General features: G+C 40.8%; 1 protein-coding gene across 3 annotated transcripts in view; it reads left to right on the plus strand.

The window, feature by feature from the left end:
- The window catches only part of YEATS2 (YEATS domain containing 2), a 47,939-nt gene extending 27,794 nt beyond the window's left edge, over positions 1-20,145 (plus strand). For all 3 annotated transcript variants that reach the window (XM_054983739.1, XM_054983742.1, XM_054983740.1), the window contains 10 exons: positions 1,867-1,998; positions 4,895-4,993; positions 6,328-6,439; positions 8,489-8,562; positions 11,618-11,697; positions 14,201-14,399; positions 15,742-15,968; positions 16,980-17,054; positions 17,408-17,481; positions 18,410-20,145. In XM_054983739.1, coding sequence (XP_054839714.1) covers positions 1,867-1,998; positions 4,895-4,993; positions 6,328-6,439; positions 8,489-8,562; positions 11,618-11,697; positions 14,201-14,399; positions 15,742-15,968; positions 16,980-17,054; positions 17,408-17,481; positions 18,410-18,518 — 1,181 coding nt within the window. In that variant the 3' untranslated portion in view covers positions 18,519-20,145. The remainder of the gene's footprint in view (positions 1-1,866; positions 1,999-4,894; positions 4,994-6,327; positions 6,440-8,488; positions 8,563-11,617; positions 11,698-14,200; positions 14,400-15,741; positions 15,969-16,979; positions 17,055-17,407; positions 17,482-18,409) is intronic.
- Positions 20,146-25,722: the final 5,577 nt, after the last annotated feature.

The raw sequence follows: 25,722 nt of genomic DNA on the forward strand, positions 1-25,722 counted from the left end.
TGCTGAGAATTCCTCTGTGTGTGCCTTTGCAATCCTAAAAGGATGGCTACATGTAAGACAGAGTGGGCCCTCTTAGTTTTATCGTGGAAAAAGCAAGAAAAGAGGCAGTTTTCCCGTTTTGTCAGAACTTAGCCACTTATGAATACACGAGTCTCTACCAGCACTCTGAATTGTGTCTGTACTTCCAAATAATTATCTATCTCCAAGGAAAAGAGCCACAAATATTCTCCTAGATCAGTCTATGCGCTTAAAAGTCCAGGATAAAGAGATCACAAAACTTTTTTTTCCTACCAACTCTACCTAAGAAGGATCTTCGCTTTCTTACTAAGTTGATGGAAAGAATTTTTGCCTCTTCTGTATCTTTAACTTCTGGGCACATAATTTGACTGAGGAGCATGCCAAGCTTATGAATATGTCTGACCAGCAGAATTTATTTAAATAATACATTCTGAAGATCTCAGTTGTCTTTTGGTTCTTTGGACTTTTCATTTGTTGTAAAAGATTTCAGCTGTCTTGCTTATATTAAGCAGCTTATTTTAAATATAGGCACTCTCGTCTGAAATTTCTTTAGGTCCTCAATGCTTGTTGTCCGTAATTGTTTTTTTTTCCCATGCTTACTCAGTAGTGAAATTGTTAATATATTTTAGGTGCTTTTACAGATACTAAACCGTTATCATTTGGGTTTGGTCCCAAACCATGGTGGGTCTCCAAGTAATTGCCAATTGATTTTAGGATACATACTCCACAACAAAAGAGAATTGTATGTAATCAGGTTAACAGTGACACCAAATTCCATCTCCACATAATCTGCTTACTTCATATACTCAATGCAATCCAATCCTATGCAGAGTTACTCCAGTCTAAGCATTAGGAAAAGAACAGAGTTTCCATGGCAGAGTGGGGACTTGACCCAAGGTCTCCTAGCCCATCACTGTGCCTCACTGGATCTCTTATCCATAGGCACTTTCATTCAGTAAATTAAAAATAAGTTTGTTGTTACAACTCAGATCACATAGAATTCAAAACATTACAGGAAAGGAAGTATATCTACATCTGGATAAAAAGCAGACTTTCTTTGTCCCTTAAGGGGACAAAGCATGTTCATATTTTAGTTACCCAGTTTCCAAAAGCCATTGTTCACGCTGCTTAAAAACTATGGCAGCCATGTGATTGCCAAACCGTGTCCATGTTGGAGCAGCTCCAGCCACATGTCTGTTCTCAGCAGCAGAACGACAGAAAAATGGACCCCCAAAAGAGAGCTCCTATCCCCAAATGTTGAGAAGAGAGAAAAACTCATTAGGAGTAGGCAAAAAAGACATGCACACCCTTGTACTTGGACCAATCATCTTGTCAGATGCAAGGCTTTGAGAAACTAGTTGGAAATAACCAAGCGCCAGGGAAACCCATCTGGTAACAAGTTTAGTAGAATTTCACTTGGGAATTCCAGGAGAGCAGGATTTTGGTTGCCTGTGTAACATACTCATCCATATTCCACAAAGGCTGCTTTCCAGCTGTCTCCTGAAATGGGGTTTGGGTATTTAAGTCGTTTCCATTTTAAATGTCAAACTGGTGAAATCTTAACAGCTAGTGCCAATATGGGCGCAATTAATCACAGGAGGCTGGGAGAATATGGTTTGCCAAAGGCCTCTTGGACTGTTCAGGCAAGATTAAACCTGGGGATTTCCCCATTCATAGCTCAGTCTCTTACCTGTTGTGCTATACCAGCTCTTTGCCAGCATCAGATGCCACAGAATAATCTGATAGCTTCCGATATGTACAGTTGCCCCGCTCAAATTCACAGGACTGATGAGCAGATAGCAGTTTTCATAACCTTAAACACGTTTAAAAATACCTCTTCCATTTTAGGCTTGTTAAAGATCCACTCCAGTCAGAACAGCCCACAGCAGGCTGTTCTGACAGTGCCCAGCCAGCTCAAACAATTAGGTGTGACTGCTGCTTCCGGAGGAGTTCAAACTATACTGATGCCTATGAACAAAGGTAAAATATAATATGACATGTTTGTGAATGCTTTTGTCTTGATGTTATGTAGTATATATTACACTCCAATAATACTGAGTCTTTATTTTTAAACTTGAAATTTGTTTACTTTAAAAATTAAAACAGACCTCATGTAAAATAGAAATAAAAATGTGACATCAATAATGGAGGAAAGTCTTTTGGCTGCAGAAAGGACACAGAGGTTCCCTTGTCATTGGCCGTTGGTTAGCCTTCAAGAAACAGGCTAATTAATATTCTCAAACAAAATTAATATGAGTAATAACTTCTTCCCCAAAAGATGAAATAACTGGACACCCCAAAGTATATGTTTAAGAGGTGCTTAAACGGTGTTGTGGTATCCATTATATCCTAAACATAATTTTTTGCTGAATAAGTTGCAGCTTAAGATCAATAAAAACAACAGGTATAATGTTTAAGGCCCTGTTCCATTGCTTTGGTGAAACTGGGTGAACTAGCCCCTTATTCCATTCATTCCTGCACATCATATTTATTAATTGACATCAAATATTTATAAACGAATATTGTAGGTTTCATTTTCTACATTGATTCAGTGAAAATTTCCAGGAGAAAGGAGACTCTGAATCAATACTGCATTGTTATATTTAGATACTACCAGATGTTAGAAATATTGCCATTCAAAAGAAGTTGATAAATCATATCTAGCCCTCAGCTGAGAAAGGGACAAAAACTCATTGTCATAGTTTATCAGTTGGCCCAAAGTAAAAATCCCGCTATCTGTCCAAGCTTCCAAAAAAAATTTTCCCCAATTTTTAGAGGTGTATTGGCCTGTAATGTTAATTTAGAATGTGCAGTGGGTTGTATTGCTATTGTTGTAACATTATGCGCCATAATTATCTAACTGCAGAAATTGCAGGAAGAACAGAATCCATCTTGGCATAGACAGACCCTTGTGCATTCCATTTACAGACGGGTCTCAGACAAGAGGTCTCCAAAAGTGGCTGAGAGGAGCAATCCTAATAAGAGCAGGATAACCATATTCTTCTTCATTAAACAGGAATTTTAAGAAAAATCTGAGGCAGTAAAGAACTCCATATACATTTCAGAAATAAAATATTAATTTTATGAATATAGATGTACGGTATATGAAAAGGAACTGCATGCATGTGCTTAATATCTGTAGGAATCAATATGCCAAGATAAAATATTCATCCACAAATAATACTTTATTTATATACCACCTTTCAAGATAATTTAATGCCACACTCAGCACAGTTTACAAAGTGTGTTGTTATTATCCTCACAACAATCACCATGTGAGGTGGTTGGGGCTGAGAGAGCTGTGACTGACCGAAGGTCACTCAGCTGGCTTCAAGTGGAGGAGTGGGGAATCAAACTGGGTTCTCCAGATTAGAGTCTCACCGCTCTTAACCACTACACCAAACTGGCTGTCATGATTAGGGGTGTGCAGGGTCAGAAAAATTCGGTTTTCCTGCTTCAGAATTTCCAGAGCAGGAAAAAGAATCAGAAATAAGCTTATTGCCCTGCTTCAGTATGCTCCATGAAGATTTGGAGCACGCCAAAATTTCCCGCCCTACCACTTATTTCACCCGATGGGAGGGGGAAGAGGGGGTTCCCTCCTCCCCCTCCCATCATGTGAAATAAGTAGCAGCGGAACTTACCGCACTTCAGCTAGCCGGCGACAGGGGATCACCCTCCCCATTGGCCAGCTGAAGTTTAAAGGGCCCTTACCCTGCTACTTGCAAGAGGCATGGAAAGGGACCTTTAAACTTCAGCTGGCTGACAGGGTGTATCTCCCCCCCACCCCCGCTGCACAGGAAGGGCCCTTTTCCTGCCACTTGCAAACCACTGTTTGAGGTGCCTCTGTCTGAGTCCTGCTCAGGCTACACTTCCCCTTGCAAGGGCTGTCTTCCAATGCACTGGCTTCTTCCTGGGGGAGAAGGAGGGGGAGAATAAAGGGGATTCCCCCCCACTGGCCAGCTGAAGTGCAGGAAGGGCCCTTTTCTTGTTGCTTGCAAGTGGCACAGAAAGGGCCATTCCTGCATTTAAGCTGGTTGGCGGGGGGAATCCCCCTCCACCAGTCAGCTGGAGCCAGCCATGGGGTTTGAAAGCGCCTCCCCTGCCGGCCAGCTAAAGCACAGGAAGGGCCCTTCCTGCACATTAGCTGGCTGGCGGGGGGGGGGGAATCCTCCTCCACCAGTCAGCTGGAGCCAGCCATGGGGTTTGAAAGCGCCTCAAAGCTTCCCAAAGCAACCAGAATTGCCTCTGGAAGCTTTGATTCGGCATCTCCAAATCGGGACCAGCATCCTGGGTCTGGTTCGGAAATTCTGGATCTTTACAAATTCGGTCCAATTTGGGTATTTATCCTGAATCGGAAATCCAAATCGCACACCCCTATTCTTGATATATTGCCTTCAGATTTTGTCCAGTTAATCAAATAGCCAGACAAATCACCAGAAATATTGATTACATTCATTAATACAGTAATGGAAGGCTGAGATTGTGAGATAAACAATAAAAAATCATCTGCATAAAGAATCATTCCAAAGAGCTATGTACAAATCCATTAATATTATTATTTTGTCTGATGACCTAAGTCAAAGTTTCCAGACATAGATCAAGAGTAAGAGGGGAAAGAGGTCAGCTTTGTCTAGCACCCCTCTCAGTAGGGACTGACACAGAAAAGATGCCATCAGTCAGTACCCTAGATCTGGAAGACGAATAAAGAATTCTGTTCCATTTAAAAAAATACTGAGTGAACCCAAATTTTAAAAATGCCACAGAGTGGCACAGTTGCTTGGCTTGTTTTACAGTAATTGTCAAACAGATTAATAGTCCTGATGTTGAAAAGTACTTATCTAGCCCTGTTTACAGTTTTCCTCTTTTTCCTCCCCAGTGATACAGTCGCTTTCTTCCAGTAAAGTGTCTACTGTCACACCTGTAACTTCCAGTTCTGCAGTAGTTCCCAGCCCTACTGTGGTGCCAGTTGCTAAAGGTAAAAATGTTGTTACAATCAAACCTCTTGGAGGGTTTGGAGGAAGAGAGAGTTTTGGAAAGTCTGCTGTAATAAAGTGATCCATTACTGGTCACCAACTATGACTGAACGTGGCTCAAGTCCGTGGTAAAGTTTCCATTACGGAAAAACAAACTATCACGTTCCTGACAATCATACGTATAGAAATGAGCCATTCTATCAGAAGGGCCTGAGTAACAAATTCTTTAGAGCTGCGTGTTTACAAGAGTTAATATCTCTGTGATCGTGTTGCTCTATTTGAATTTACTAAAGATGAATACTGCTTACAATACAAGATGATTGAGGAGGGTGCATTTTTCTGTGTATGCATTGCCCTAAAGCTGATTCAGCACAGAGTGGTTTCCAGCAGCTCTAATTACAGTTGCACCTTTGCTTGGGAGCCCAGACCTACTGCTAATGAGATTTTAATGTATGTCTTTCTACAGAAATTGCTGACTTCAGCGGAAGCATTTTCTAAAAGAATACGACAGAAATGTGCTTGTGTGAGATTGTTCCCTGTGTCCCAAAGAGTCTAGATAGTGCCGTTCATCACACATACACACCGTTATTTTCGATGTTCTTTGTATGATTTGGGCTGTATCTACACAAACGTGCCCCTGCTATGGCAGCAGCAGGAAATGGGGTAGGAGTAGGCAAGAATGGATCCAGCCAAGCTCATTCTTGCTCTGCTTGCTGTTCAGTCTCCACTCCCTCCCCACTCATCTGTCATACCTGTGTGAAAACACAGTGCGAGAGTGATTGCACTGGGCCCCAAACCTCTCATTTTCCCTTTAAAGGAAGGGTTAAAGAGGGGGTGACGTGGGCCCACACTATTTTGAACACAACATATCTCTGTTGCCACTCCACCCGCTATGGTGGCTACCACCCCATGGTTGTACTTTGAACTGGAGCAAAAAGGTTTATTTTTGGAATGCCTGCCTTCTAGGGGTATCCTGCTTTCCATGTGAGGGAAATAATCCCCATGTGGAAGCAGCCTTGGATGGAGGCTTTACAAGAAAGGTCAGAAGTCTTTTTTAACTACTTCAGTCATTTGTCCAATTTTACACCTGTTTTCAGGACAAGATCAGGTGGTGCTGGTTGCTTACTAAAACAGACCCTGGAGAAAGTAATTTTTAAAGCATCTAGTACCAAGTCCCGTTCAGAGCCATCCTGTAAAACTGCACATTTTACCTCACCTCAATTTAAATCCTTTCCTAATCAGCTGAAGCAGTAGGCTAGACCAAACTTGCTCTTCTTTACAATGGTCTTTTACAATTACTGGTAAACTTTTAAAACTTTTTTATTGTCCTCTGAAGTTAAGCTGGAGCCTGATTCTGCAGGGCAGAGTTGCAGTTCTGTGGTCCCCCAAGAGAGTCAGGTGACAGTGAAATCTGAGGAAAGCTCTGAACTTGGAAATTACATCATCAGGTAATTTGTTCTTGCTAACTATGTTGCTGTAGGAGGGGCTGAGGTCATAAATGTTAGGCAACTGTTTCTTAGGCCACTTGGATTTCATCAGTTGGTTAGTGGCTGGAGCCTCCTTATTCCAACACTTGTTGCTAATACAGTAAGCCCTTCTGGCATGAAATGAAGTTTTCTTCCAAGTGAAATAACTGCACTTTAACCCTAAATATCAAAGACCACAGAATGAATCTTTAGGTCCTTTAGTCAGTAGATAATGCTATCAGACATCCCACCCTTTATAGTAGAAGAAAAATCTAGGGAGGCTCACTGATGATATTCTATTTGATTTTGCAGCCTTGGTGTCAGCTATTTGAGGGGTATAGTGCTGAAAGTTTATTTTGTGCATTTATGAAACAGGATTGTCAGGCTCTGTGGCAGGGAGGGCGGAGCCTGGGGGGGTGCTCTCCAGACTGGGGTTTACAGCACCCTCTCTCCCCTGCTGTGGCAATGGCTGTCCTTGAGCTCTCGCTTGCTTCCTATCACTTTCTGTCCACTCCAGCCTCCACAGCTTCCTCCTCCCTGGCTCTCCCTGTGGGCCTTCTTTTATAGGGGCCGCCCTGGCAGAATGCCCACCCCACCCCCAGGCTTCAGCCCATCGGGTGCCCGCACCCCACCTATGGGGGCTTCTGGCCCAACTGGGGGTTTCCTGTCATCCCGATGCCTTCTCTCGCCAGCCCCTTGCCCAATGGTGGTCTGTCTGGAGGGTGGGGCTGGCAGGTCTGTTCCAGGCCTGCTGGGGCCCAGGCCACTTGGCCTCCACAGTCCCCACCCCTCCCTTGCCTGACAAGTGCAGCAGCACATTGGCGTTTCCCTGGCCATGAAGGCTCCCACCAGCCTCGCCTGTTGAGCTGGGCTTGTCGGGGGCCAGGGCAGTTGTGGCGCCTGTCAGCTTGTTGCCCCCGGCCTGCCTGCTGTGGACAGGGAATCTGCGGCTGTTGCACCACACAGCTGATGCATCGCACAACTCAGCTGTTGCTCCAATGGCGCGGGACTGCTGCTGCCGCTGCTGCCCACCTCTGTGGCAGCCTTGCTGCCTGCCTCCTCCTCCTTTGACTCTTCCCCTGGCCCATGTAGGTCTGGGGTGGGAGACCCCAGCACTCCCGGACAAGGACATTAAATCAAATAATCCCGTTTACCTGAAGCATATGTTTGGTGAATTTGGCACAGAGGGATGGGATTCCCCATTGCTGGTGCAGCTGCAGATAAAGCACAGCGGCAGTGGTGCTTCCACATAGCAGGTTTTTGCACAGTTTCCCTGTCCTAAGCCCCCAGAAGTGGCCACCACCACTCCTCCCCTGGGCCACCAGGGCTTTTGCCATTTTTAAAAAAACCCTCAGCACTAGCAGGATCTCCGAATTATATCTCCACTAGGGAAGGGACTAGAGACTTTTAAAAAAAATATTATAGAGCTGGAAGGAACCCTAAGGGTTATGTAGTCCAACCCCCTGCACAATGCAGGAAAATGAAAGCTGAGAATTCAGAGAATCTGCTGCACCTGTAGTTGCAATGGTATATTGATATAACAATATTCTAGTGCCAATTTTTAAAAAACTAAAAACCATGTAGTGGCAGAGGAAGGAAATGGCTACAACAGGGTCAGGGAAAATGGCTGCCATATGGGCTAGAAAATCCAAATTTTCCCACCAATAAAGCAGCCATCCGGTTTTACTGACATCTTTACCAGAATTTCAGAGCAAAGCAGGTTTGAGAAAGATCAAAGAAAAACTGTGGAAAATATAATAATGCACCTCAGTGCTGTGGGCAAACAGGAAAAAACCACTTCCCAAAAGCATTGAACTTAGGGTAGATAACCCATGCAGAAATGGCCTTTGTCTCATAGTGATCTGCGTGACGGAGGTGTGTTACAGTTGTCCTTCATGCATTTAAATTTTACTAGCCAGTCATGGATCTATAAAGGCCTCTTGCTGGCAGTGTGTATGTGTGCATGCTTGCTGCTTGTAGATGCATATGTTGTATCACTCGATTAAAGAGCCAATTCTTTATTCATTACAGGACAGAATATTTAGATAATCTCCAGCAACTCTTGAGAGCAATAGTGAAGAAAGTTCCATTAATTGCTGAGAAAAGTAAGAAACTGAAGAATTACAATAAAGCAGTAAATTATGGGTAGAATTGAATTTAAACTTGGACGTTTTAAAGTTAGAAATAGTAGGCAACATAGATCAGGATACCTCAAGGGATATTCTTTGCAAAGTACATAGAAATATAAATCATCTCAATATTCCCTGTTACTCAACATTCACTGCCTTTGAGCATTAGGGAGACTAGCCTGTGGTGATGATATTAAGAATAATTAGTGTTGTAGTGTTCAAAGCACTTCATATAAGTAATCTGAATAGATAGTACACTAGGACTTCTGTTTCAGGAGCTTCCAGTGTTTGTGTGTGTTTTTTTAAAGTCTCTAACTAGGTGCATGAGGGTCCAGTTGAGATTGGGACAGCAGGGTAAGCAGAGGGAATTTTAAGTCTTTCTTTCCCCGTGCCCTTTATCCAGCTAAAATGGCCCTGGCAGCACTATTTGCCCAGTAGTGAAAACTTACAGTTACCATTACCACTGCATATACGTTTTCACAATGGAACAAATAACATCCCGATGTATTGTCGAAGGCTTTCACGGCCAGAGAACGATGGTTGTTGTGGGTTTTCCGGGCTGTATTGCCATGGTCTTGGCATTGTAGTTCCTGACGTTTCGCCAGCAGCTGTGGCTGGCATCTTCAGAGGTGTAGCACCAAAAGACAGAGAGCTCTCAGTGTCACAGTGTGGAAAAGATGTTGGCAGGTCATTTATATCTACTCAGGAGGGGAAAGCTTATGAAAAAGCATAACCTTCAAGCAGTATTCAGACCCACCCGAAAAATACAACAGATGCTACGATCAGCAAAAGACAGTAGAGACCCCCTCACCTCTGCAGGAGTATACCGTATACCCTGCAGCTGTGGACAAGTTTACATCGGGACCACAAAGCGTAGCATCCAGACAAGAATAAAAGAACATGAAAGACACTGCAGACTTGGACAACCTGAAAAATCAGCAGTGGCTGAACATAGCCTAACTCAAACAGGGCACAGTATCTTATTCCAGGACACCAAAATACTGGACAACACTTCCAACTACTTGGTCAGACTGCACAGGGAAGCCATTGAAATTCACAAGCATAAGCAAAACTTCAACAGGAAAGAAGAAACCTTAAGAATGAACAGAGCATGGTTTCCAGTTCTGAAAAACACCAGGCTAACAAAACACTCTATACCCGAAAATAGCTCTGCAGAGAAGATTAGCATATCAAGCACCAATCCATATGCAAAAGAACTTCCTCAGGATACAGTGAAGCCTCCCTCCATTAGCATTCCACACCCTGGGAAACTCTTACAGGATGACTCAACTCAACCCCACCCCTCCTGAGTAGATATAAATGACCTGCCAACATCTTTTCCACACTGTGACACTGAGAGATCTCTGTCTTTTGGTGCCACACCTCTGAAGATGCCAGCCACAGCTGCTGGCGAAACGTCAGGAACTACAATGCCAAGACCACGGCAATACAGCCCGGAAAACCCACAACAACCAAATAACATCCCCTTTCCCCAGATTCATTTTAGATCAGGTGAATGTTGGGAGGGATTTTTAAAAAACCTCCCATCACACCACAAGTCCTGATCCAAATCAAGCAAGCCCCTGCACACCTGGTAAGAAACTTTTACAAAACCTTTAGGAGCTCCTGACATGGGAACTTTTAGGGAAGTGCTGGGAACTTCCCAGTATGTTGGGTCCTCAGTAATCCTTTCAAACAACAGTTGAGAGACTAAGATCTCTCTTACCAATGCTGGCAGTTTTCAGACAAGCATAATCTGTCACTGATTAGCTAGGATACATGATGGTTGCCTGCTTGTACGCTACTCACTTTGTAATTGCCAAGGCTGTTAATATTTCCCTGGTAAATTGTGTATAAGGATCAAGGGAAACATCTGAAAAAACACAAGAACAAATATTTACAGTCCAGGGAATATGAGGGAAATATGTTCCTACAGAATGCCGTTAAATACATGTAATGCCTCTTTTAAAAATCCAATGTAATTGCCTTCGGCCCTTTGCTTGGAAGAAGTACCGCTGTCTTTACTTGTGACTATAAACAAGCCTCTGTTATAACTTCTGTTTTATGGAATTATTCTCTTTTATTACGTTTACGCATCCTTGTATCTACCAAACAGCAGTTTGGAAAGGGATAATTCTATGGGCAGAGTTCCATATTTTTCTCCAGTGTGTTAAAGATCGTTGGTGTAAAGTGTTTTTTCTTTGCCTAACTTTATGAATAAAGGCAGTGACTTATTCTGGCACTGCCAATTAGTTTCCATTTTTTGAGCCATGAGGGCACTTGGTTCCCTTTTGCCTATGGCAAAGTGCCTACATTTTCAAAGTTGGCAATTATAGCTGTTAGCATCATCTGTATATATATGATACCCCTAAGAGTCTATCCTTTTTTATGCATCCACTCTTTGAGGAAAGAAAATGGAGAAGCTCTGTTGGCTGTCCAAGTAGTAAGTGTTGCAATTGTCGCTGTCAGTGCTGAGGCAAAAGAGAAGGCATTGTATAAATATATATGTGCACTTAAATCTCAATACTGCTTTAGTTAATCTCCTGTTTCCCACAATGTTGATTCTAGAAATGTTTGCCAGCTGCATCTCTCTCTTTCTAGTCATCGTTTACCTTTACAGGCAGCCATCTGCTGATAGTATGTCTAAATGCACAGAAGTCTTTTTCTGTCCACTAAAAATGTCCACAAAATGTCCAGCTCCCATCAGTGTCACACAATTGTCACACAAGATTCCCATCATTTGATGGATTTTTCAGCTATAAAGAATTCCCTTGTTTATTTAGTCCTGAGTAATCTTCATGGTAAAAATTGCTAATCTTCATTTTAAAGCAACCAAAATTAAGAGGTGAGGCCACTTTGAGATCTCTATAAGAATCTCATTTTTTTTACCTTTAAAATGCATATATAACTCTAATGGGGGAGGGGTTCTTTCCCGAGAAGGGGTTCAAAAATAACTACTTGCAAAATTTTCTTTCAAAGCCTTTAAAAACAGTATTTGAAGTGTATGTGTGTTCTTTCCTCTGCTGTTTAGTCGAAGATGCTAATTCGTTCTGTGCCAGTTCATTGGAACAATATTATAGTTGGAATATTGGGAAACGGAGGGCTGCTGAGGTAATAATTTTCATTTGCTCTACCAACAGAATTGACTGGATAAAAATTTGACATATATATATGATGGGATGGTTTTGATTTCTAAAATATCCTCCAAAAGCTTTTGTTAGTATTGTTTTTAATATATATCTGTTTCTTTTATAGGATTTTAGTGTGATAAAATGTAAATAAATCTGAATTTAATTTCCAGTTGTATTTAATACTGTAAAATGTAAATGATTGTTTAAATGGTAGTGCTGTTCTTTTAGAGTTCCAGCACATTGAAATAAAGGCCTGGGTCCAGCCAACTATCAGTGGAAGGCGCTAGTGGATATGGCTTTTCAATGTCCCCTCTACTACCTCACTTTGACCACCAGAAAGCTGAATATCAGGACTTCCGTGGCCAAAAAGCAACTTCGGCATTTCAGTGAGGAATAGGAATGGGGGAAATTCCCTCTCCATTCTCTTTAATCAGCAAAATTGCACTTGCAAATGAGAGAGGAGTGGGACAATCTGGCCGCCTTCCCCTCCTCTTTGTAGCTGACCCTCTTTCTGGGGAATGAAAGAGATGCTTGGGGAGGAAGAGAATATGAGGAAAATCCAGACACCTTCTGGAGATATTTTTTGGTTCCAAGCCAATATATGCAAAGTGCTTTGACCATTTAAAAGCCCTATGCAAACATAAGCGATGCTACTGTTATCTTCATCATTTAGTGGTATCAGTTTTGTCTCCGTAAGCTTAACCATGCTGGGGGAACAATCAACTTAAACAACTCTCCCACTCAGTCTCTCTAAAATACAATATGTAATGCTCTGTCTACGCAATATTTAACGGGTCCTGCACAGGTAGCACCACAAGAGCTCCCTTAAAGTACAAAGAAGGTTTGTAGCAGTGCCATAAAAAGAATGAAACCACGATGGTTGTAGTGGATTTTCCAGGCTGTATAGCCGTGGTCTTGACACTGTAGTTCCTGACGTTTCGCCAGCAGCTGTGGCTGGCATCTTCAGAGGTGTAGCACCAAAAGACAGAGATAACTCAGTGTCACAGTGTGGAAAAGATGTTGGCAGGTAATTTATATCTACTCAGGAGGGTTGGGGTTGGGCTGAGTCATCCTGTAAGAGTTTCCCAGGGTGTGGAATGCTAATGGAGGGAGGCTTGTGAAGCCTTTTGGTCTACACCTTTTGGTGCTACACCTCTGAAGATGCCAGCCACAGCTGCTGGTGAAACATCAGGAACTACAATGCCAAGATCACGACTATACAGCCCGGAAAATCCATTACAACCATCGTTCTCCAGCTGTGAAAGCCTTCGACAATATATAGAATGAAACCACCTTCACTTTATTGGTCCCACTCTGATTATTACTGTTTCATCACATGATAAAGAGACTGTACTCCTCTATTTGCTTGGCTATTCTTTGGGGCATAGAATTGCTATTCATTTGTTTTTCTTTACTGGTAGTGCTATTGTGTGTGGAATGTGCAGTGACAGGGAGGGCACTCAGACAAGACTTGCATTGTTATCAGATGTCATGAGCTAAATCAGTAAATGAGGGTGGGGGGATTCCTTCTCAGAGCAGTTATAAACTTGTGAGCCTTTAACAAGTTAAATATCAGACCTTATCAGAATGTGGTTACACTTACCTGCAAGGATGCTTCAGATATAATGGGTTTTGGGTAACCTGTGCCCAGGCACCTGAAATTTATGCATTTAGAGTCAGATCAGCTGGAATGTTGGTGTATAGCTAGCAACCATGGATGGTGCCAATACATCAAAAGGGTTCATCCTTCCTTGCCTTTCTCTGTCTCAAGAACATGTATACCCATTTTCTGGCTCTGTTTCCCTCTGGAACAAGTACTCTGTGTGTGTGTGTGTCTGTGTGTGTGTGTGTGTGTGTGTGTGTGTGTGTGTGTGTGTGTGTGTGTGTGTGTGTGTGTGTGTGTGTGTGAGAGAGAGAGAGAGAGAGAGAGAAAGATTTGAAGTTCACAAAACAGTGTGGGTGAAGAGTTAAACACACACTGAATTTCAGTCTTTTAACAGTATCTGCTGTTTATACTTTAAAAAGAGCAACAGGGAGATCCATTCATGTTACTTATAATATGGTTTGGGGGGGTTCTGATTCAAAGTCAGTGGCTACAAGCTAGCTTGGACAAACAAGTTGCATTGCTACCAGCATGCCAAAACAGTGATCGGGAAGGGGAGCTTTAAATTCCCACAACAGAAGTAATGTCTTCTATTTTAAATGGTCTGAAATACAGTGAGAGAGACAGGCACGAAGCCTGGTTTACAGATTAGAAGGCTAAAGTTAAAATGTTTTGTGAAGAATGTGACTCCACATAACAAGCCTGCCACAGAACTCATAACTCATGCTTGGCTTGGCCCTCTGAGGGAGAACATTCAGGTTCCTGTTTTCCTAAATGATCACAATTAGTGGTATCATTATCACTTTCAGCTTGTGAAACATGAGTATAGAAATCCTTAATATTAAATCAAGCCCTTGTTTTGTGTTATTCCCCTCTGCAGTGGCAACGAGCACTGACAGTAAGGAAAATCCTCCAAGAAATCATAGAGAAGCAACCAAAATTCCATAGTATAAGCCCCTTGAAAACTAAGCAGGTTGTACATTGGTGTCGTTCCCGTGGCTATACACCACCTGATCCAGAAACCCTGAGGAGTGAAGACTCCATAGAAGATGTACTCACTCAAATAGACAGTGAACCAGGTAAGAGAAAGTAACTCCAGAACCATAAAAGTTCTCTGTTGGATGGGAGCTGGCTTTCCCAGAGTTGCTCAGGGGGTAGTCTTCTGGTACCAATATAGTTTTGTCCCATACACAGCAGCTTTTTTTTTTTTACTGTGGGTAGAGTAAAATGTTGTTCAGGTAGATTATTTTTACTGTTGTTTTGAATTGGGTTCAAACAGCTTAGGTTAGGAGCTGGCTGAATTATTAATAAGAATCATTTTTATATTGTTGGCTGTAAATAAGTGTACTGTCCACCCTTACACTCTTCTCCTTCCATTGCAGTAGTTCAGAAGCAACCTATTATTCTCTGGAAACATTTTTTTTTTAACATTCTTGCCCTAATCTATTGAACTAGAGGTTTGCTTTCTTGGAAAGGATAGGTTTCAAATGGTGTTGAGGTTACACAAAGCCTGTGAGCAAGCCTGAAGTGGGCCAGTAGAAAAGGTAGCAGAATTCTGAAGAATTTTTTCTGTTCCTCTGAGCATGATTCGTCCTGCTCTGGACTCCTGGGGTGTGTTTCTGGTACCTCTCTGTAGAGTGTGGCATCATAACACTTTAAACTATCATAATAAGCCTCAAAGGTAGCATTCTCTTTGGCTCTCATTCCCAAAAGACACCCTGTTAGAGAGGATATTTCAGGTCATGCTTCCTTTATGCTTTCCTGCTTTGTGCTCTGTGTATCTGAAGAAGTGAGCTGTGGCTCACGAAAGCTCATATCCTACCACAAGTTTTGTTAGTGTTATAGGTGCTACTGGACTCTTGCTCTTTTCTACTGCTTTGTGTTTGCGTGTAGATAGATAATTCCCCTGTTGGTCAATGCTGGGGAAAGCCTGTGCAAAGTTGCACAGAGTTGCATGGTGCATCTGGGAGGACACCATGGCTCGAAGGAAGTCTGACATAAAATAAGCCTTTGTTTCTGTCTTACAAAGTTACTTCTTGGCTCTTAATTAATAAATAAACATAAGTTGTGTTGAAATGTGTTTATAGGGTTGGATTATTGGCTCTACAAAAGGAACATTTCTTGCCAAAAATAAGGCTGGACACATGTAACATTTCCAGAGTGGTAGGATGCTTTGATAGTGCCATGGCTATCGACGATACAATCATACTTTCCTTTGGTTTGCCTGCAGAGACCTCTGATCAAACGAAAAAATGTGTTCTTGTTATCAATAGAGATCATGTTTTAGTATGGAGTAGTAGTGGTTATGTTTTTTTGTAGAACGCATGAACTCTGAATGTCTCCTAACTGCATACATCTGTCACTTGGTATAGATTTGTTTGTAAATCCTCTTTCTGACTTGTTGATTGCTTCTTGGGAAAGAACGCTCATCTTCTTATACCACTGCGGAAGAGCTGTGTCGAAAACTTGAAGAGCTGGAGCGTTTCCTCAAGCAAGAGCCAGAAAATGATGAGGAAGTGGACATTCTCAACATTACTGAGCCTGTGAAAATAAACATTAAAAAGGAGCATGAGGAGAAGCAAGAGGAGGCAAAATTCTATCTAGCTTCCCAGCCTGCATCGGAGTTTGTGAGCAAGACAGCTCAACAGGTAGTGAAAGACTTTAGAGGATAAAAGAATGAAAAAAGATAAGCAGTGTATTGTTTTTTTATTGACACAGCAGGACAGAATTTGCTATTATTACAAAAGTGCTCCTCTTTTAAGTTTGCTGTCAAACTGGTATTTATTGTTTATTTAAATATAATCTCATCTATGTTTCCACAAAGACTGGCCTCTGAAAACTGGCCTATAATTAATTTTAAACAATATTAAAATATGCATTAGACAACCAGCTTAAAAACAATATAACATAAAATGCAAATTATAGAGAGCAGCAGTTAAATAATAAGCAGATCTATGCTGTTTGCCATTGAGACTTCGGGGGAAGGGTAAAGGTTCCTAAGGATGGAATTTTGCTGTTCCTTCAGGAGCGCCCCCCCCCCCCCGGTGAGGCCAAAAAAGGTAGTGCCAGAAGTTGGAGGACTTGTGGGAACAGAAAGCCGTGCAACATGACAGCGGCAGTGAGGAGGAGGAAGCCATTTCTGCTACCACACTCCTCACTGTAGCTAGCTGTATTGTTTGGTACTTTGCCCATATGGATTCCCTGATCCCTAGGACTGCCTTTTCAGCACTCACAGGGTGTATTTCTGGGGAAACTAGGAGAGATCCACTATTGCCATCCTCTGTCAGAGCTTAGGGTTAGCCCCATTCTATAGGAACAGAAATGAAACCTTTCTAAGGTGCAAATCCTGTGTACACGTCCTAGGGAGTGGTAGGGCAATCATAATCATGTATTCTCAGAAGTAAATCCCATTAGGATCAGTAGGACCCCTGATAATTGTGTTTAGGACTGCAGTTTAAGTCCTGTGGAACTCATTAGTAGTTAGGGCTGACTAAACTTGCTTACAATTGTGCTATAATTGGAATAAATGCAAAAGCTTTTCTGTAGCCATTTTTAAATTATTCTGGAAAATATTTGCTTAGCTTTTAAAGCAAATACATAGTGAAGTGGCTCAGTAACCCAAAATAATAGTATTTTATTCCTTCTTCCTTGTCTGTTAGATTGGAATTTCCTTTCAGCCTGTAGAGCTGCACAAGAACATCTATGCCTCAGTAATAGAAGATATGATTTTAAAGGTAAGGGATACTCTCTTTTATTTAGCAGCGCAAAACTTTGATACTCAAAAGCATAAACTGTTGAGAGAAGAGCAGAAAACTTAAATGACACCAAGGGTTATATAGGGCTACATGCCCAAAGTCCTAACTATGTAGGATTAAGACGACTTTTACTAAAAATGAAGTTGTAGAGTATTCAAATATATGTAAATTCCTGACTGATGAAATAAATCCAAAACCTAATACTGTTGTTCTGTGGTCAGTGAACTTGTGCACATCATTCTAGGATATTTTTTTTATATAAAACCTAAGTGCTATTAAGCATATTCCTTTGGTGCTTATATTCTTTTTCTTTGAAACTTCCTCTGCAACAGGCCACAGAACAATTGGCAAGTGATATATTAAGGGAAGCCATGGCTGTTGGCTACCAAACAGCTCCTCACAACAGGTAAACTCTACTTGCTGTCTCACACACTTTTCAAATGCTCAGCATGTAGCCATAGTATATCACAATTCTGTATTATTTTAGAGACTTCAACAAAAATACTGATTTTAAAATAATATGATGCTGTTGAACTCCCAGTCAGTCCTGAACTTTCACAAGTTATGATTCCGTATTTTCTGCTCACTTCTGCCAGGGGCCTGGAGATTCTTTGTATCTGAATATCTCAAATATCTCACCACAACCACCAGAGCCACATAGCAAGCTAATTTTTAAGCTGAAGAAACTTTCAAGAATAACTTGTTTTCTGACACAGTGGGGGGTCTGCTGTTCAAAGAAGTAAAAAAAAAATCCAGATTTGCTTGCCTAGTTCTTTGAAACCTGGCTGTAGATAAAAAGGGTCATTTTATAAATACATATATATAGCCTTTTGTCTGTTAAGTATCGCTTAATTTTTAAGAAAAAATAAAATTAAAATATTTGCTCTTATTTTCGTTTCATAAAACTGAAGAAGTTTGTAAATTACGTTGTAGTGCACTATACACCATGTTCATACAGGATTGCCAGCCTCAAGGTGTAGCCTGGAGTTCTCCCAAAGTTACAACTGATCTCCAGATTACAGAGATCTGTTCTCCTGGAGGAAATGGCAGCTTTGGGGGACAGACAACATGATATACCATAGAGTTTAGGAGAAATTGAAGTCTTAGTGTGACCATATCACCATTGAGCTTGCTTCCCAAACTCCACCCTCCCCTAGCCGCCGCCCCCCCCCCCAATCTCCAGGAATTTCCCAAACTGGAGCCAGAAACCCTATGTTTATGGCAATATTTTATTTGGTACTTTTATCCTGAATGGATTTTGTTACCATTTGCTTACCAGAGTACTACAAAGATGCTTGATTTCTTATATTCCTTTGGTTTGTTTTTCTTTGCAGGACTCCAAGAGAGATCACTGTGATGAATATCCACCAAGCCATCTGTAATATTCCTTTTCTGGACTTCCTCACAAATAAGCATATGGGAATATTGAGTGAAGAACAGTGAACTGGGCTGAAAAGCAACATGAACACTAGAGAAGGACCTTGGCACAATTCCTCTGTGTCTGAATATGTACTTTAATTCTGAGGAGCTAGGTTACCTTGCAGTAACAAGATACTTGAATTCTACAAAGTAATGTTCCAATTTCGGGCAGAGGGAGTTTGTTTTTTTAAAAAAACTTCTTTAAAAAAGCAACAAATACTGCTATCAGGTTTATTTGGTAACTGTTCCCAAGTCAGCTGGCAGTGAAAGTTCTAATTAATCAGATCCTGGCCTAGGTTATTGGGGGGGGGGGTGTTTTTAGCATGGAAGTTATTCATTATGTGTGGCCCCTATAAATATAATCTACAGATGATTATAATTTTCCTGGCCTTCAGGAGGTTAAGAGTCCCTGGCATGGAGATGAAAATCATAGTCATAGACAGTGGCTTTACATTGCAGGTATCCCCTTAGAAGAGTATAACTCTGCTTAGGATGGCACTGTCAGACAGGTGTATTTAAAAGCTGTGAAAAGTGATGTGATTGTAGTGCAAAGTGTCAAGGCATATTCTCAGAACAGATCTTTTTTGCTTCATCAATGGAAGCAAAAATGTTAACTCTTCTCAGAGTTAGGTTTGGAGTCCTCTGGAAGATTGTCCAAAATGACTGAAAACCTGAAATCACCTATCACACAACCTGATATCACACGGCTGGGCAATAAATGCTGCCATTCATTCTCTATGTGGTAATATTTGTTCTGTAGGCTGCCATTGGCTGAGATTCTTTGCTTAAATAGTTGGAGAGCCGCCTGTTGTTTTTGCTCATTGTGACCAAATCTTACTCTGCTTGATGATTGAAAATATTGACTAGGGAAGAGCCCCTTCATTTGAATTCCTGATCATAGGAATGATTTAACCCACATTAAACTAGACAGTTAGGACAAAATATAGTGGAAGAGAATCTGCTTCATTCAAGCCCTTTGCTGGATTCATATTTGTGGTCCTTAGCATATTTAAGGATTAGGAAACTGAACACTCCACATGCTAACAACAAATTCTGAAAAACACGAAACCATGTGCTAATCTCAGTTCTGTCCCTGTATGGCCTCTTCTAGGTCATGGAACTCACAGGCCAGTTAATTAGCATTTAGCTAGCCCTAATGCGTCATTTTACTGATTGTCTTTCACTTGATTTTTGTTGTAGGAAAGTTAATTTATCATATATTAATATTCATGTCAATATTGATCTTCAGTCTAATTGCATAGATTGCTTTTTAAAAATGTGGCTAGTCTTGACCCTTGTGAGAATGAAACTGCTATTTCTCATTGGAATTAAGAATATCTGTTCTGTCAAAACTTAGCATGCATCAGATTTAATTTTTTTTTAAGTTTTTAAATATCCTTTTCAGTGGAAAATGGAAATATTTTCTAGCAGTACCAAGACTTACTTTCAGTAAAGGTTGAACTAGATTAACGGGACTTCCACATACACAGATTGCTTTTGCTCAATCAGAGCAATATTCCAGTCAGTTGAAGACTACCTTACAAAACATTGTCCAAATTGGTTCATTGCTTAAATCTTCTGCATTGTCTGTACTATAATGTATAATTGTGTAAAATACATTTTACAATAAATTTTCTTGGTTAAATATTAAGGGGCTAGGCTTTTTTCCTGCTCTGAACCTGTGCGCTTTCTTGCAGTGGAGAGAGGATTGACAGGTGCCATGTTAATGCTAAACTTTACCATACTATATCATTCCCGTGTCCAGATGGACCCCACCACTCATCACTCCCATTTCAATGCTAAGTCATTGTTTTACACAGAGGGACAGAGTCAGATAGTGTTGCTTATTCTCCCAAAGACAGAAATTCACTTTTTCACAGAGCTGTTGGTGCCAGAAAAGTGGAACAACAGAAATGGATGAGAGTTTGCCTTAGACCAAATCCATGGGTGACAACTGATGTACTTTGCCATTGCAGTTAAGAAAAATAGGCAATTTTAAATCCACTTTTGTCAGGTTTCACAATCAATTGGCCATGAATCACATTACATTCCAAACTTCCTGTGCTTCCAGGTGATTATGGCCTTTGTTTCTCTTCCCAAAAAGGCAGAGTCCTTTGTTGTGTTGGCTCAGGAAATTCCAAAACAAAACCCAAAATCCACATAACTTTTTTATTAGAGCTAACCAACATGACAAAAAAATCATAAAAACCATTGCCCTGTCATGACATCCCTTGGAGAGGAAGAGCTAGTTTTAGCAAACCCTCCAGCATATTCTTCAATATTTTGGGAAAGAAAATGGGAACCCTCTTGAGTGTTCTTGTAGTACTGCTATATTCTGACGCAGAGATCACTGCCTGAGCGCCCTTCTGTGGTTGGGAAACTTATTTCTGGTTATATTTTGAGTCCACAGAAACCAAAAACTGGCCCCCACATTTCCATGAAGGTGGACCACTGAATCCCCATCCCCATCAGTGACAGCCTGAGAGCTGCCTCTGTTACCCATTGAATGACAGCATGTGTCCTTATGAATGGATAAAGCCTGATTTAAATACAACAGTGTGGCAGAAGAACTTACATATGGGATTTGGTAGTCATACAGTGCCATGTTTAAACTAGATATCCACCCATCTGAAGCAGCAACACATGCTTAGTGGGGTAGAGACTGGTAACCCAAGCAAGTGTTACGCTGGCATGCTAGCCAAGCAAGAACAAGTTTTCAGATTGGAGATACAGCTGAAACCATGGCACAGGTCTCAGCTATGGAACACAGCACCTTTGCCCTACTTTGGTTGCACCAGCTGTGGAAGAAAATTCTATTAGTTCAGGAATAGATTTTAAGGTATTTGCATTATAGTTTTGGAGTTTTTTATTCATATAGGCATTGTTTTTATGCAATTCTTTTATCTTTTCGCATTTCCTGAAATAAAATTTGGTCAGGGTTATCTGATCCCTTCTAGATTACGGGCATCATAATGTTCCATACAGATGGCTGTCTTCAAATAATGGAGGCTTCAAATGTTTCAAATTGCTGTGTTAAGATGGCTGACAGTCTTTAACAATTGAGAATACATTTCTCAGTTGCTCATTCACAGTCAGACATAATTCAAAGCTGCTTCCTTAGAATTCTAGTCTAGCTCTTTCAGGTTCTGGAAAACAACTTCTATGGGCTGTCAATTCTCTCTTTCAAAGCAATGGCCATACAAACTACCATTTGTTAACTACAACAAGGAACTTAAATTTCAATGTTTTCTGCACATTAAAACCTAAATAAGTATCTAAAGTCAAGTCAAGGAATCCTTAAATTCCAAGAGTCTCAGACCAAGGTGAAGTATCTAAAAAGACTTCTCATGTCCCCATATTAGCCTTCTGAGCAATTTTGATCCCTCTCAGAGGTTCTGCTCACTGTGCCCTTGCCTTCTGAAGTAAGATGGGTGGCCTCAGCAGTAGCATCCCAACTCAGGAAAGCACTTCATTTGTCTGATATCTACAATCTCTAGTTTTAGCTACCAAGCAAAAGGCATTATTTACCTATTTTCCCCTAGTCTCTGTGTGTGTATATGTAAGTTATTGCTGCAATGCTAGGTTCTGTGTAATATTTTTAGACAATTTTATTTTTACATACTATTTTTAACTTATCTGTTAGCCTCTTGGGAAATCTTAGAGTTGCAAAGATGATACAAACTTTTAAATAAAATATATGCAAAAATATCTCAGAATTTAGAGTTTATAATGTGGACGTTTTGTACTCCTTTCACTAAATTCGCTGTAACGGTTGAGCTTGCTGTACAAGTTTTAAAGATTCTTAAATCTGTTGCATATTAGGACACAACGTGCAGTACCCTCTCTCTTCAATGGAGACAGCTCCTTATGAAGACAGGTCCTACAGATCCTTTGGCTAGGACAAATAGAAGTAGGGAAACACCATTTAACATCCCTCTGTGTCTCAAACTGAGGTAAAAAAACCCTCTGTTTACCAAGTACCCTTTCAGCTACTGTTCCCATCCAAAGTTTATACTCCTGCCAAAGTCCTGACAAGGTATGTTTTAAAATTTATGCTGTCTCCAATTCCGTATGGCTCAGCCTATCAAGTATTGGTTTCTTATATTCTACAAGCTGCTGCACTCCAGTTGTCAGTAAGCTCTGTAGCCTTAAATATAAAAAGGTCCACCTTTCCCTAATGTGTATGTATGTACCATCAAGTTACAATTGACTTATGGCTACCCCAGCAAGGGGCTTTCAAGGCAAATGAAAAGTAGAAGTGGTTTGCCAGCGCCTTCCTCTGCAGTCTTCCTTAGTGATGTCCAAGGTGGTGCCATGCATAGCTTCTGAGATGTGATGAGGTTGGGCTATACCATGCTGCCTTCTTTTTAACACATAGCTTTTCTAAAATGTCCATCTTATAAGTAAGCCAATAGTAGAAAGAGGTCAGTTTTTATGCTGCAGTAAAACAAGGCTTGGCGAATATGTTGCTATAGCAACCAATTGCCATCAGAAAAGAGCTTAAAAATAGACTCAATGAGTTGTGAGAAGAGTTGAACTGATTCACATGTTGACAATAATGTCAACCAGGACATCATGACAGCTTTTTTACAGTTTATACACCTCTTAGGGAGTTATGATCAGCTGCATCTTTCCATGGTATAGGGCACAGTCCAATACACAGCATAGGGCTACCAGCCTCCAGGTGGGGCTTGGAAATCTCCTGGAATTAAGACTGATCTCCAAACTACTGTGATCAGTTCCCTTGGAAGAAATGGCTACTTTGGAGGATGAACTCTGGCAATACTTTGCTGACACTCGTCCCCTTCCCAAACACTGCCCTCTCCGTGCTCCACCTCCAAATATCCAGGAGGAGTTGAGTCCAGAGGCACAAGATTTCCAGGGCATAAGCTTTCAAGAGTCAGAGTTCCCTTCTTCAGATAAGGTGCTACTGGGCTCAAGTCCTGCTGTTTTACTGCAGACCAAAACGGCTACCAACCTGAAAAAATCTCCAGGAATTTCTCAACCTGAAGTTGGCAACCCATGCTTCTTAATACACTAAAGTACTTTCCATTTATTAAATGGCCTTTTAAATTTTGAAGGGTCCCCCCCCCCTCATAAATTAAATGCTTATACATACTCCTGATTTACTATGACAGGAAGTACACCTGGGATGAACACTATTGTTACTCCTCCGGTCTAGTCCTGTTTCTGAAAAAATTTCTTGAAGCCAGTCTTTGGAAAGACTTCCAACTCTTCCAAGAACACTTCCCACCTTAATTTTTTATACCCAAGCATTGTGCTGAAAAAAAGTGAGCATATCCTTGTGTGTGCCACACTAGCGCCAAATGTTGTTCACACCGAGTATCTTCAATGGGAATCTGATAACAGGTATCTACTCACTGATGAGCATGCAGCGGTGTACCACCATGCTCACACTACAGGATGCAGAGTTTTCTCAACTCTTGAGGACAAAGACTTTTCATGGAATGCAAAACTGCAGGTGCTTTAAGCTTTGCAAGGTGTGCAGACATCAGAGCTGACTCATCATTTGGGTTGTGGGGTCTCAGTGGGAAAGACTATAAATACAATAATAATAATAAATAAATGACATGCTTTGATGTGACTAGAGCTGTATCTGGAAAACATATATGCCATGAATAGAATTCCAGCGTTTGCCTCTCATACCCCGGTGGGTTCTTCCCATAGTCTTCTAGCTGTTGTGTCTGTTATTATTTAAAGTAGTATGTACATTAAGACTAGGGTTGCCAACCTGCAAGCAGGACCTGAAAATCTCCCAGAATTACAACTGATCTCCATACTACAGAGATCGGTTCCCTTGGAGAAAATGACTGTTTTAGAGGGAGGGCTCTGTGGCATTATACTCCTGCTGAGGTCTCTCCCCTCCCCAAATCTTACCCTCCCCAGGCTCCACCCCCAAATTTCCAGGAATTTCTCAGGGTGGAACTGACAACCTGTCAAAAGAAATATGGATTAGAGCATATTATACTTAGTGATACGAATGTATTCTTATGAACTTTCTAGCATGTTGTATGACTACACAGGTACTCCATCTTTGACAGCCAATTAAAAATAGTGGACAGTATCAGATAAATGATGATCTGCTCACTTAACTTTTCCTGTCATTTTTATTGATTTATGTTTCTTATCTTGCAGCTGGACATACTACTTTTTGGCTAGGTACAATGTCAAATGATTAAAAATATGAATAATTAATTAAATCTCAAACTAATCATATTTTATGTATGCTATCACATGAAAAAGATCTTAGATTTATGCATAAGACAACATATAAAAGTGGTAATCCAGAGAGTAGATCAAGAGTTTTGGCTGAAATCTCTTGAAGATCTAGATGAGAAACTTACATTTGTAATGTGTGTTATGGGAACTTCAATGCATTTCATAGTAAATCTAATTGATTTAAACTTAGATTTAATTGAGAAATGTTAGGAGACTTAATTCTTGCTGCCTTTATCTGGTCCATCTTTGTAGGTTTTATCTTAATAAACATTTATATTTTGATATCGTACTTTATTGAAAAGACTAGTTTATTTTAATAAATTATTAAACTCTTTAAGAGGTGTCTCTGTGTCTTGGTGAGGAAAGTATTGCAAGAAGAACCCTATAAATTATTTCGTACTGACAAACAGTTTCTCTCAAAGAAGCAAAATCTGTTTTCAGATCTCACTTCAAGGTCTAAACACTGCTCAGAATATAAAATGAAATCTTTAATCTGAACAGTTAGAAGCTTTAATGAGTCGTGGATAACCATTCCTATGCAAACCTATGTTGGATAGGAAGAGGAATATTATTATTTATCAAGTGGTATACACCTTGACAGATAATAATCTCCCCCCACCGCAACATTTCTATCCCGGGGCCATGCTTCAAACCAACTATATGATATTAAATACCATGTAAAGAGCATTGCCCTGATTTAGTGCAAGGTATGTATTGTGAGAAATAGGTTTCCAGTGTACAACTGACCTCCCAGGAACATAAAACTTTCTGAGGGTTGGACGAGTGCACTGGAGATCAGTACTATCAGATCCAGGACAAGTTCAGAATCACATACCTCCTATCCCAAAAGCTGATCACATTTCACAGGGAAAGGGAAAGAGGAACTCTACCAGTGCAATTAATTAGTTAAATAACTCATTTTACCCTGTTTTTCTCACTGAGAACTCTTAGTTAAACTATTGGTTCCCTGCACCAGGGCACATCTGTA

This window comes from Eublepharis macularius, chromosome 6, assembly GCF_028583425.1.
Source record: "Eublepharis macularius isolate TG4126 chromosome 6, MPM_Emac_v1.0, whole genome shotgun sequence".
NCBI classification, from domain to species: Eukaryota; Metazoa; Chordata; class Lepidosauria; order Squamata; family Eublepharidae; genus Eublepharis; species Eublepharis macularius.